This window comes from Pogona vitticeps, chromosome 3, assembly GCF_051106095.1.
Source record: "Pogona vitticeps strain Pit_001003342236 chromosome 3, PviZW2.1, whole genome shotgun sequence".
Taxonomy (NCBI): Eukaryota; Metazoa; Chordata; class Lepidosauria; order Squamata; family Agamidae; genus Pogona; species Pogona vitticeps.
In genome coordinates, this window is record NC_135785.1 from 49,460,723 (window position 1) to 49,474,972 (window position 14,250).

Genomic DNA, 14,250 nt, shown 5'->3' on the forward strand with positions numbered 1-14,250 from the left:
AAGAGGGATGAAGAAAGTATATTGGGCTTTAAATAAATAAAAGTGGAGGTAGATCCTATATAGGATTGTAAGTAATAAGGGAGGAGACATATCTTTAACATCCAGAGTGCAATTTTGGATTATTTTAGACACAGGACTTGTCATGAAAGAAATTAGAGGCTATTCTTTTTCACTGCAATTAATTCACTCTTATTTTTATTATCTGTTAAAACTGTTAGATTGTTTTAGCGTATTTATCTTAGTTAGGCATCCTTCAGTCTTGAAAGACTATGGTAACATGCTTGTATGGAGGACTTAGAACAGCATCTAATGTGGCTGAGAAGGCCAACCCGAGAGTGACAGTCCCTTCCACACTGAAGACAAATAGCATATTTATCTAATATATGTTTATTTCACATAAGCAATATCTGAAAAGTATATTTTATTTTATTTATTTATTTATTTAATTTATACCCCACCTATCTGGCCCGCCGGACCACTCTAGGCGTCTGTACTGTTTACAAAATATTAAGCAATATTAAGTTGTTTTAAGAATGTCCTTTAACTTTTTATATTAGCTTGGTTGAACTGCCAATGCTAAAACAGGAGAATATCAGTATATTTTAAATTCTGAATTACATTTAGGCTAAATAACTAGATCTCTCAGCTCTCCTCATTATATATCTCTGCTTTCTAGTGTGCAAATTTAAAGCCCACAAGAGGTGTGCTGTCCGGGCAACCAACAACTGCAAATGGACAACATTAGCTTCTATTGGAAAGGATATCATTGAGGATGAAGATGGAGTACGTATGAGATCATTTATCATGAGAAAGAAGGCTGGCAGAAAAATAAGTGCATGTGTGCCTGCCAAGTTGCTGTGGAGACTACAGGGAGGTACCACTGTACCTTGTTCTAAAACACATTAAAGTAGCGCATTTTATCTTACAGAGAGTGTGAGTCTAATAAGCTAGGAAATTTTAGAAGAGTTAATATATTCAAAGAGTCAGTGTAGCTGCTATAAACCCTCAGAGTTTAGCCATTCCTCTATTAGACCAATCCCAGCTAAATGAGAGCACAGGTCTTGCTGAGAAACAAAACATTCTTGTAATCCAGCAGACTTCTAGTGAGCACAAATGAAGGGAGATACTCTCCGTATGAAGTGTGTCCCAGCACCTGGCAGGAGGGGTCAGTTGCCTCAGATGTAGTAGTGTTTTCACGGTACATCAAGTTGCAAACAGACAGTTGTTCATCAGATTCAAATGGGACACAAAATCCTTGGTCATGGGTACTCTTATATTCCAAAAGTGAGAAAGACCTGTATTCTGAATTTTGAAAAGATATGTTAACGTTGTGTGGTAGAAAGTAAAAGGTTTCTGTCTTTTAGAGCAGCAGTCCTCAACCTTTTTGGGGCCGTGGACCGGCTGGGGGGAGCGAGCTCCATGCATGGAGGATCACCTACCTCAAGCATAACATAACCACCGTGTGAGCACGACACACCCAACACGGGCTTGACATGCCCCCCATGTTAGCGTGACACACCCACCGTGTGGGTGGGGGACAGAGATATGTGTCCGCAGCCCATTTCTGGCAAGCCCATTCACGTGGGGGGGCGTGTCACGCTTGCACGGGGGTGAGTTGCATGTTGCACTTGTTCATATGTATGCGGGCGTGATATGCGCACTGTGAGCGTGACATCCCCCTGTGCGAGCGTGACACACCCACCGTGCATGTGGGGGCAGAGATACGAATGGGCTGGCACTGGGCTGCGGACCAGGGGTTGACAACCTCTGTTTTAGAGTATTAGAGACTTCATCAGAAGGTGCTTTAGCTTGTTAAATCTGTTCCTATTTTAATGGTTCTCCGGGTTGTCCTGTAAAGAAGGATATTTCTTTTTTGGTTTGTTTGCAGATTTCAATGCCACATCAGTGGCTTGAAGGAAATCTACCTGTGAGTGCCAAATGCACAGTGTGTGATAAAACATGTGGCAGTGTCCTCCGTTTGCAAGACTGGCGCTGTCTCTGGTGCAAAGCTATGGTATGTTGAGCAGTTCTGTCCTTTCCTTCACTGAACATATGTATTTTAAAGTGCCAACTAAGTATAGCCTATCTTTCTCAAATAGAATTTTTCTAACTATTGATGAGAATCTGGATAAGCATAATAAAATAATAAATAGATTCTTTTTTGTATTCTAAAATGTGGCCCACTGGTTCTGTCATGGGTGGAAATGTCCAGAGTGGCAATCTGATGTTACTACAACAGCAAAAGAAAATTTCATTGCATTGAGTAAATGAAAGTATATAAACAGAAAACTATATGACTTGGTAGCAGGTCTTTCCAACAAAATAAAGGTCACATCCAAAAGCTCTAAAAAGGTGTATTGGATCTTTGAGGTACAGAATTTGAGTCCTAAATATAACCTGGTCATGTATCTTGGAAATTACTTTTTAACAGGACTCCTTTTATTTTGTCAAGGCCTACCTTGATAGTTCAGTCCATGAATATTGAATTGTTTTGGATGCAGTGCTGGTTCTTAAATGCAGGTATAATTTTTTTGGTATTTTGTGTACAGATGAGTGTATTGGGACAGTGGGGTTGGTTGATAGAAGAACAAGAAAAAAAAGTAAAGAGGGCAAAGATATCCAGTTAAGATGGATTAATGCCATTCCTCATTTCATATGTAATATTAAAGTGTGATTTGTATAAGTCATAGCTGAAGCAACAGAGCCAATGAATGGGGAGGGCAATGTCACACAACACAACACTCCTACTTATCCTGATATATTATGGTTTGCTAAGCCAGAATAATTGTATTTGAACCACTCCAGTAAATGAAAGAAGGCTTCAGTTTTCTGAATTTAAATTATTTAGATTTGTATTTAAACCTCTGAGTATGTATTCTTAAAATGACTTTCATTCCTTGCATCCCCTTTTTTTCATTTTAAAAAATAATTGGTCTTTGAAATAGTTGAATGGAGCCAAAAAAAAAAAAAAAGTTAGAACGAAACCTAGAAAACTTTAACTGGTATAATTTTCTTATTACAGGTACATACCTCATGTAGGGACTTGTTACCAACTAAATGCCCCCTAGGCCTTTGTAAAGTATCTGTCATCCCTCCCACAGCTCTCAACAGCATTGATTCAGATGGTAAGTATCAGCTAAAGGTGACACTCCTATTGGTTGTTTACATGGGTATAAATGCGGAGGCATAAATTGCAACAGCAATTTTCTCCTAGTTAAGCAGTCAGAGCTTGTATCCCTCACTGTGCATCCATTATGTGAGTTGTTATGTGGGGAAAGATACTAGTGGTGACTTGTTAAATAGTGAAAATTCACTATTGTTCTTTATGTCACTGCACTTCAGCTGCTGTAAGTAACCTATAGGATTCTGGCCTACATTCTGGAGAATGTGAAAGCTCATCTTATTTGTACCTTTGTTGTGATCCAGTAAAGACATTGCCCACTTTGGACCTTGTTGTCCTATGAGGATCTTCATATAGGAAACTGACTTAGCTTCTTTGCACATGAAAGAGGCTTTAGGAAGCCCTAAGATTTACAAAAATATGAAAGAGTGGAGTAACAGCCTAGTGAAGAGCACCTTAGATGGATACAGAATTCTTAGTGACAGTTTGAATGTGTGGAGAATTGGAAAAATGGGACTGGGAAGGGAGGATGGAATTGATTATCTTGAAAGAGAGGACTGGAATATTGAACGGGATTACCATTCCATGGTGCAACAGTTTATTCTAGGTACCACTTATATTTTCGTCTTGTATTTCAGCCTAAATAGTTCATAAAGTTTCTTGAAGTCCAAAATGCAAACATTATCCTGGGAATATGTTATCATTTAGAACAGGAACATGTTCAGAGCATATTCAAAATACTACATTGTTCTATGTGGTATATGTTGTCTAAATATTATTTTAACTATATTGTTCTATAGTAGTAAAATATAATTATCTTCTCTTTTCCCCTTTCCTCTCAGGTTTCTGGAAAGCCACTTGCCCCCCTTCTTGCACAAGTCCTTTGCTGGTCTTCGTCAATTCAAAAAGTGGAGACAACCAGGGTGTAAAGTTCCTACGAAGGTTCAAACAGCTACTGAATCCTGCACAGGTCTTTGACCTTATGAATGGAGGTCCTCACCTCGGGTAAAGAGAGATGCTTTTCCTGTATCAATGTGTAAAGAAACTGTTAAATTCATCCTGTTTCTAAAGATTGTCAGTTTTCGCTAAGTAGGTAGACAGAGTCCTATTTTTGTAACTAGTTTTTTAAACACTTTGTGTGATGCATTTAAGTAATGGAGCAACCTCAGGCAGATGTGACAGAAGATGTGTTTGTATGACATATCAGAGAAAAATTAAGGGTATGCTTTGCCTGAATTGCTTGAATTGAGACATGTTAATGCACAGCAGCCTGGTGCCACCTGGATACTGTGATAAAGATTGTTTACGGCACAGCATGTGCTTCTCTAATCTATGGTAGATATTCTAAAAAGGAGGAGAGTGATTTTGTGAGATGTATCCACATTCATTTTCCACATGCGGAAAATTTTCCACAATTTTCTATATGTGCTACATGCATTACTGCATACCAAGCAGATTGATTCATTCTATCCATTCATGTAAACTGCACTACTGTCAGTAGACATAACGGTACCATTTTCACTAAGGGTTTGACATGCAGTGAGATTTCATTTTATAAATGAAAAATGATATCTCTAGGGACTATTTTTCATGGCAATTTCCTATTTTTATTTCCTTGCATCAAGTTCTATTCAACATCTGGCTGCTTGAGTACTGTAATCCATATGACTTCTGTTCTTAAAATAAAATTATCTAAGCCGAGTGTAGACAAAACTGAACTCCCATGACACACGATCTTTCGGCACTCCACGATGTTCTGCAGCCACTCAAATCCAAGTAATTCAGATGGGAATCATGGCACTTAGGAGATCATTCCCAGGAAGTTGTTGGGACCGTGATTCTGCTGTGCTTCCCCAAAGAGAATTGTTGAGAATTTCTCATCCCTGGAAATATCTGCAGGTTTGGCACAATGGGAGGTTACAGTCCCCTGCATAAATGAGGGGAACTTCTGATATTGCCCACTGCTGATTTAAGGTTCTGAAAGCTGCCATGTTTCAGATCAGATTGTTTGTCGATTTAATCCAGCGCTTTATATTCTGTCTGGCAGTGGATGTACCGGGAATATAGGAAAAACTCTTTTTGCTGCCAAATACAGATGTTACCTTTCTGATCCTTTCTGCTACTTAATAATCAAATTGAAACTGCCAGGATTGATTCTGGGATTTTCTGCATACTAAGCAAATATGTTAGTTCTGTCGATTCATATATGCTACAGGAGCTTCCTTACAGAGCTCCACAGAATCTTTTATTTGTTGAGTTGCATGCTTCAGTGTTTGGTTTTTGAAAGATAATATCTGCTGAAAGAAAGAAATGCTCTTGAAACCATGTTGCACAGACAGATAGGTAATCAGAACTTCTCAATGCTTTATTTAACAAAGACATAGCTGCATTCAGATGTCATAAAATAGAATTTAAGAAAAAATCGGTTTATTGTGGGTAAGCCAATGTACTTATACACACTAGGTAGTTGCTTTTCCATAGGGATATGCGCATAGACTATAGGGTAACAATTAGTAAATCTTGACCTGCAAATCCAGCAGAGAACTAGCTGCCTGACTTTTCAACAACAAGCTACATAATTAAACCAAGGTTTGTTCTCTAGTTAATTAACCAGCTTTTAAGGCGGGAAAGAGCCAAGAAAGTCAAACAATAAGCAAAATAATCTGTGACTACACATTAGGCACCACCACACAGTTGTAGAGATTTCCATGGAACCCCATTTATATGAGAATCCTTTCAAATCTGATAATTTAGATTAATTTAAAATCCTGTCCAAAATATGTTGGCAAAAGAAAAGGAAATTTATTATTGTAGCACTTGAAAGACAGTTACTTGTTTTTACCATGAAACTACTACTACTTTAGAAATTTTCTCCTTCTTTGGAAATCACCCAAATATGTAAATGAGATTTAAATAGTTTAGGGCAGTGGCCGTGAACCTTTTGGGGCCCAAGTGCCCAAACTGGGGAAAAAAACACGGCAGGCCACGGTGGCAGCAGCGGCAGTGGAACTCGAACCGAAAGTGGTGGTGGCGGAACCGGAAGTGGAGGCAGAAGGGGGAATCCCAGACACGGAGGTGCCTCAGGACCCCACTCCAGATCCGCCACCAGCGCCAGCTGCACTGGATCCTAGCCTGCCACCTGTCGAAGCACCAGCTGCATCCGTCTCCTGAGGTTTGGCTGCGGGGGGGGGGGGGGGTAGTAGCGATCCGGCGACTTACGGCTTGTGTGCCCGCAGAAAGGGCTCTGCATGCCAGCTGTGGCACACATTCCATAGGTTCGCCATCTCTGGCTTAGGGTATATGTAGTATATTTAGTAAATTCTTTAAGAATAAATATGCATTTTTTTCTGTGCAGTTTACGTTTATTCCAGAAATTCGATACCTTTCGCATTCTGGTATGTGGTGGGGATGGAAGCGTTGGATGGGTCCTCTCTGAAATTGACAGCCTCAATCTCCATAAACAGGTACTATCCCAATGCTCTTCTACAGATGGGATTTATAGTGGAAAATAGAAGGCAAGCAATACTCACATTGTGTGAAGTCCAGTTTTGTCTAAAACAGCTTAAAAGAGTGTATCTTTAAAGTACTTTAAAAGTCACATCGCAAAAAAAAAAGACTTCATATTCCCACCTTATCATGAACTCACATTTGCCATCTATTCTAGATATGGACATATGATGGGTAGGAAGGATTTGCATGGGAGGAGCAATGAAAGTTGGGGTATTATATGCTCACCTGCAGTTACGATTTCTCCCAACCAATTCTCTGTATGAAGTTTGAAGTCACTGAGTAAATTTGCCTAAGGCTAGTTCTTAAGACATGTCCAAACTGTCCAGAGTATTCGAGGTCCAAATTGTTAATATATAGCTACCAATAAATTCATAGATATTCATTATACAGAACTTCCCATTTTCTCCATGGCACTATAGTCTCCAACACTTTTATTATGATTTGCAGTTTTATGTAAAAGTACAAAGTCCACAGGATGACCAAGTAGATGCAAACAGCCCGCTGTATGAAGAGGCTTCCATGCAGGCCATTTTAAAGTGATTCTTGGGCTGCTATTCATTTAGATAGATAAATAAATATATAAATAAATATATTGAAACAGCTATTGGCCAGGATCCTCTTGCCAATTTATGCTTGTGTTAAGTCTTGGCACCAAATTGCCTCTCAGTATCAAGCTGCTAGCATTCCTGGGTATGCACTTGATCACACAATGGTGTGCAGGAATGCAAGCAGCAGCCTTTTAATGAGCAGCAGTTTGCCACCAAGACTTATGTATGCTGTTTGACTTACATGCACATTAATCAACAATAGGATTCTGGCCATTTTTGTGGATGAATACATCACATTTATTGTGGACCAATAACCTGTGCTTCACAGTTATAATAGCACTACTGGGTAGTAAAGATGAAATACTAAATTTTGACCGGTTCTTAGATGCATTGTTAATTTCCTAAGTGTGACTCGAATAATATTTGTGTTTCTCCCTTTTCGCTTTTAGAAGCAGAGTTCTTAAAAGCTATGAGTTCTATATATCACTGCAGTCATATATATAATAGAGTTCTGTACTTAAAACAAAAGCAAAGATATTCAGGCTTCTTAAAATTTATTTAAAGAAAACAAGAAAAACAGGAGGGCAAGAAAGCATATGAGATTATGAAAGTGTATGTATGTGAGAGAGACACTCATGGTTCAGTAGGAAGGTTAAAGAGATTCAGAGCTTTGCTGATCATTGAGAAACACATTTTGAAGCAGTGAAAGGATCTGTGCCCTCCACCCTGTGAGTATGTCATCTCTTCTTAGCTCCAGTGGCTCAGTACTCCTTGTGGAGAAGTCATAAATTTTGCAGAGATGGGCTGAGCATTTTCAAAAAGTTGAATTTTTAAAAAGTTGAATAGAACAGGGTGGATAAAAATAAATGATTTTTTAAAAATAATTTTGATTTAAATTAAATCCATAGAACATGTGGAACAGAATATATGAAATGAGGATGCAGTTAGCAGGCTGCCACTAGTTCCAATCAGCAATTCCATGGTCCTTCCCCTATTTATGAAAGAAACGAAGTCATTAATCAGCTTTCCCATGGAAAAGCTGCGGGGCAGATGGCATTCCAGCAGATATCTGTATAAAAAAGGGGGTAATAAGCTTCTCCCATAATACATGTATCTGTCTCAAGAAATTTGGACGCAAGAACTTTAAAAATACAACAGTTGTCCATCCTTATAAAAGAAAAGTCAACTGTCAACTCTTGACAACTACCGAAGCCTCTCTTCTAAATGCTGCTGGGAAAATTCTGGCAAGAATCCTTCTGAATTGCCTCACAGGGCACTTGGAGAGAGGTCGGTTACCAGAATCTCAGTGTGGCTTCCAAATGGAATAAAGGACGGTTGATGTAATCTTTGCCATTTAACAGTAAAAGAAAAGTGTGGAGAGCAGCATGTCAACCTTTATACAACATTCATAGACTGACTAAAGCTTTTGACAGAGAAGGTCTGTGGAAAATCACAAAGAAAATTGGATGTCCTGAGAAGTTCACAGGTATCATTCAAGATGGTATGAAAGGTCACATTCCTTTCCTGTTACAAAACAAGGTTATGTTCTTGCTCCAACTCTTTTCAGTCTTATGTTTTCTTAAATGCTTTGGGACATTTACAGGGAAGAAAACTTTAGTACTGCAGTGACAAGAAATTGTTTAATCTGTGGTGTGTTCAGGCCATAACTAAATTCATTTTGCACAGTGTGTGAGCTCTTGTTTGCTGATGATTGTGCTCTTAATGCGGCCACAGTTCCGGATATGCAAAGAAGTCTCTATTTTCCTCTGCCTGCAACAATTCTGGTGTGAAGATCAATAGTAAGAATGGTGGTGATGTACTGATCTCCTCCATGTGTACCTTTTGAAGAAGCCTTAGATACCTTGAGAACATGCCATTTTTTCAGTATATAAGTTCATATACCTCAGAAGTGGTGTCTCCTGCTGTGTGCTTATTGACCATGAAGTGACATCATGAATCTCTAAAGCCAGCGCTGCCTTCAGAAGACTTTGATCCTCAGTGTGGAATCAATGTGGAATCATTCTATTAAGCTGAAGATGTACAAAGCTGTTGTTTTTTTCCTTGTAGAGTGGAGATTTTGACTGTCTACCAGTATCATACAAGAAAGATTGGTCACTTACCTGTTTCTGGAGAATTATCAACATCAGATGGCAGCATAAAGCATCTGACACTGAGGCCCTGGAACAAACACAGATGACGATCATTTTTCAATTTTGAAACTATTAACAATTTCAGTGGACTAGCCATGTTGTCAGGGTGTCAGATGACTGTCTCCCAAGGTGTATCTTCTATGGAAAGCTTGCTACAGGTGTTTTTGATTGCATGATGGACAGAAGCAATCATCCAAGAAACAATGATGACAACATAGGAAGATTTTAATATTGACTATGTCAGTTGGGCAGCTCTCACTCAAGATTGAAGTGTCTGGCAAAAGGCTATCAAACAAAGAGCTGAAAAATTTGAAGTAGAAAGAATCAAGGCTGCTTAAAGGAAAAAAGAAATAAGAAATTAAGGATGTAGTATACATACTGTTTGTGTGTGTGTCTAATATAGTAAGGGATGGATATGAAGAAAATATGAGGCTAAATCTTGGAGGAGGGACATTGCATAAGCTGCTTTTAGTTCTTAATGCAGTGGTACTGAAAATACTTTTAATAAATAAGGACAAGTTCTTAAATAAGGGTGAGAGGGCAGGCACAGGTTAGGCATTGCCCTAGACAGCTCCCATTGACAAAAAAAGGGAGTAGCTGTTTTTAAAAAGCTGAAAGCATATGGGTGGAACATAAATGGTATTTCTTTCTTTTAACTATACTCTTCATCATATACTTTTTTCACATTTCAATTCCTGTGGCTTTCTTATGTCGGTCAGAATCTCATTGGTTCTATATAAAATTTGTACAACTTGCTTCACTTAATTGACAATGTGCCATGGTGTGTCTCAGTAACATCCCTATGCAACTGAGATGCACCCCAGTGCTTCATCAGTTAATCGTGGCTACTTATGCAAACCTTAATCAAACATGCATTGTCTAAATTATACCTGGGTGGATGAAAACAGTGCATCTTTTGTTCCCTTGTTATCCTTGTTTGTTTGTTTTTTCTTGTACCCTTCCTTTGTGTAGTGCCAGTTGGGGGTGTTGCCTCTAGGGACAGGCAATGACCTTGCTCGTGTGCTAGGCTGGGGATCTGCTTGTGATGATGACACCCAACTCCCACAGATATTGGAAAAGCTAGAAAGGGCCAGTACCAAAATGCTTGACAGGTGAGTGTGATTCTGTGTTAACCAGTTCTGGAGTCTTCTCCCCCTCCTCTGAACATGTGCTGATTTCTTCAGAAAGAGTAGCCTCTATGTAAGATTTATGTTATTCTTTTTTTTCAAAGTTGTAATTCCTGTTGATTTAAGAAAGTACTCATCTCTGTAGACAGACTTGTAAGGCTGTGAATTATAAAGATGGACCCCATCTTCCATACAGATAAGGATGGCTTCTGTTTTAAAAGTGTACTAGCAAAGCTTGATTATACTAAGATCAGTTGCATAGTTTATACATGGACCAAACAGACAGTTGGAATCACATACAGTACCATATTCATTTTTAATAATATATAGACACAGAGGTGCAAAAATTGTGTTCTTTCTGAAAGTACATTTCTGGTCATTTTGGTTTTGGTAGGGCTGTGGTCTGAAAATCATTGAAAGGGGAGAAAATATATCCCATCACTAGAATCTTCAGCAACCATTTCATGTCTCTTCATAAACCAGTATCCTTATAAGATTTCCTAGTTTGTATTAAATTGTGTGATGCTTCTTGATGGATAGGTGGAGCATTATGGTGTATGAAACAAAACTCCCTCGTCAAGCGTCTGCTTCTACAGGCACTGAAGATTTTAGTGAAGATTCTGAGGTAAATAGTTTTACAAGGATTTTTAAAAAGGGTAGCACTGTGGAAACAGTGAGTTCTGCTCTAGAAAAGTTAGATGATAGCAGAGAAAAACAAAAACTGCATAGGTCCAAAGTCCCTTTTTAAATGTATTCGCGAAGGATATCATGGCCGGAATTTAATGGTTGTTGTAGGTTTTTCGGGCTCTTTGGCCATGTTCTGAACCTTCAGAACACGGCCAAAGAGCCCGAAAAACCCACAACATCCCTTTTAAAAAATTGCACAACTGACCTTGGGGTTTTACAGTAGGTGTAGGTGACCCTTCAGATTTGTTCAGCCCCAAATCCTGCCAGCTGCAGCTAGCATGACCAATGATTGCTGGTTGTAGTTCAACAGGGTTCCTTGCCCTTATTTTAGAGCAGTCACTTCCATTATTCAGTGTCATTATGAAATGAGTACCAAGTTGCTTTACCATGGGGAAACTTGTATGCTTTATGTCAGAATACAGTGAAATCATGACTGCATCTTTGTAGGTAGACAAAACATAGCATGTACTAATTGGTATTGACCCTGATCTATGAAACAGACCAGAAGTGGTTTTTTTTAAATTTTATCTATATCCAAATATCACAAGGTGCAGCAGATACTCTTCTATGAAGACTCTGTGGCTGCTCATTTATCCAAAATCTTGACATCTGACCAACACTCAGTGGTCATCTCTTCAGCCAAGTAAGTATGTGAGAAGGGAGGTCACATGCAGAAACCAGTTGCAATGTAAGACAATAATTGTTGATGAGATCTTCTGCTTTATTTAGGGTGCTCTGTGAGACTGTGAAGGATTTTGTAGCTCGAGTTGGCAAAGCATATGAAAGAGCGCCAGAAAGTTCTGAGGAGTCAGAAGTCATGGCCAGAAAGGTATTTGGAAAAAAGAAAATTCAAATGAATCTGTGTCCTCTCCTTTCCAATTACACATGCACGCTTACAGAGATACTATTAAATTTTGTGTTTTGTTTCTTGTAGTGCTCTGTTTTGAAAGAGAAGTTGGATTCTCTTTTGAAGACACTGAACGAAGAATCTCAGGCTTTGTCATCTTTGCCAAACCCACCCCCTACTATTGCAGAAGAAGCAGAAGATGGTGAAGGTTCTGGCAGTGCATGTGATTCTGCTAGTGAGCACTCGATAGGATCTTCATGCACTGCCCGTCCTCAGATATTTAGACCGCGGGAACAGTTAATGTTGAGAGCCAACAGTCTGAAAAAAGCCATTCGTCAGATTATAGAACATGCAGAAAAAGGTAAACTCTGGGATATTTTTTGTGGACTTCAATTGCTGTTTGAAAGTGTTTGCTTATGTTCAAGACATAAAAAGAATTGGGGTTTTTAGTTTTGCCTTTTTTGAAATAGTCTGTATAAATTATTCCAAAATAAGGACTGAAATGTATAGAAAATGTAGATTTTTCTACCATGAATCTAGTTAAAAATATCTGAGAAGTTCGATTGTACTGCATTTAACCAAATTACCCGTCTTGACATTTATTGATGCTGTCTAGCATCTGCAAAGGCTTGTTGAGGACCAAGTTCCCTTTATGGAAATCCTGCTGATCTGTCATCAGTAACATTTGGGGACCTTGTTCTTAATAATTTTGGCTTTAATTACATTCTCTGCTGGCTTATGCTGGTCAGATTTTAATCTAACTGGTCTGTAATGCTCAAACTCCCACCAGAGTCTTTATATAAAAAACTATGTTCGTTAGTTCTCTAGTAAAAAGGCTGATTTATTGAGTTTTTTAAATTTTATGCTTGTTAGAAGATCAGCACCTCCTCACTGATTTTAAAATATTCATAGACTATCATTTAGTGGGTAAGACACTTCCAGGGGTGCAGTAATATATTTTAAAACCATAAAGCACTGTACTAATAAATACATCAGATGAAGTGGATTATAGTCCAAAAAGCTGATGCCTTAGTACAGAGGTCCCCAACCCCCAGTCCGCAGCCCATGCCGGTCCGCGGCCTGTTTCGGACCAAGCCACCGAGACAGTCCTCCCACCCCAACCCCCGCACGCACTCACAACCCATTTGCGCCTGTGCACACTCTCCAGCATGCCTGTGCGAGCACCGCACTGCTGTTTGCACATGTGCACGAGCACACAGGTGCCCAGACAAACGCTGCGCTGCCGTTTGCGCATTCACATGCACGTGCATGCACGCTGACATGCATGTGCAAGCGGCAGTGCTTGTCTGGGTGCACGCACACTCGTGCAAGAGAGTGCTTGTTTGCATATGCGCACAAGCATGGGGGCTGCCCTGCCTTCCCCAGCTGGTCCGCGGACCAAAAAAGGTTGGAGACCGCTGCCTTAGTACATTTTAGTTGTTATGAAGTCACATGGCATTAAGATTAATGACTAGTAATAGCCAACAATAATACTGAAGCAGTTTTTTGTTATATGCAACCTAGTAAAAATAAGAAAATCACATAGGTTATAATAATAAACAAATAATAATAAATAAACATATCAACCAAAATCATATATATGGTAAAGAATCCTATAGCGTTTTAAAAACTTACTATAGCATCACTTTTTGCAGACTACAGCTCACTTCATTAAGCACATGAAGTGTTTTCCAGAATTTCACATGTATAAATAAATAAGCAGTATACACTATTGGAGGGATGAGATGTCAGCAGTGAGGTCAGAATTAATTTCCAAAAACTTCTGCTGTTTTTTGCTGCAACAGACTAATGTGAACTTTCTATCCGTCTGATAAAATCCTCATCAGATTATCTGATTCATACGTCTTTTTTCATTGTCACAGGGAAGGTTAGTAAAGAGCCTTTTTTTGTTTCTAATACTGATTATCCTTTGTTTGCTTACCAGTAAGATGTAATGGTTCTTCCAAATAAAGACAAGTCTCTCATAAATGTATTGGTTCTGATGAGAAATATGTCCTTGAGAAGCACAGCAATGGAAGTTGGGGGGTTATTTTTCATTCTTCTACAGTTTTGAGATTCATTTTCAAATATGAGTGCAGATTAAGGACATGAGCTGTGAGGAAAAGGCACATCAGCAGAACTGTCTGAAGAGTTTTTTATGTTGAAAATTACTGTAGTTCTTAGACATCTGTCATTATAAACAACCCCAAAATTGCATTGGGTGTTGAAGCTGAGCAGATCATTAAACACTTGAATCACA

At 38.9% G+C, this 14,250-nt stretch overlaps 1 protein-coding gene across 4 annotated transcripts in view; it reads left to right on the forward strand.

Annotated features, from left to right (window-relative positions):
* Positions 1-14,250, forward strand: part of DGKD (diacylglycerol kinase delta) — an 81,836-nt gene that overhangs the window by 42,728 nt on the left and 24,858 nt on the right. For all 4 annotated transcript variants that reach the window (XM_072995771.2, XM_072995772.2, XM_020787390.3 and 1 more), the window contains 10 exons: positions 677-783; positions 1,889-2,014; positions 3,023-3,125; positions 3,964-4,126; positions 6,477-6,585; positions 10,302-10,441; positions 10,997-11,081; positions 11,692-11,786; positions 11,873-11,972; positions 12,078-12,351. In XM_072995771.2, the coding sequence (XP_072851872.2) occupies positions 677-783; positions 1,889-2,014; positions 3,023-3,125; positions 3,964-4,126; positions 6,477-6,585; positions 10,302-10,441; positions 10,997-11,081; positions 11,692-11,786; positions 11,873-11,972; positions 12,078-12,351 (1,302 nt within the window). The remainder of the gene's footprint in view (positions 1-676; positions 784-1,888; positions 2,015-3,022; positions 3,126-3,963; positions 4,127-6,476; positions 6,586-10,301; positions 10,442-10,996; positions 11,082-11,691; positions 11,787-11,872; positions 11,973-12,077; positions 12,352-14,250) is intronic.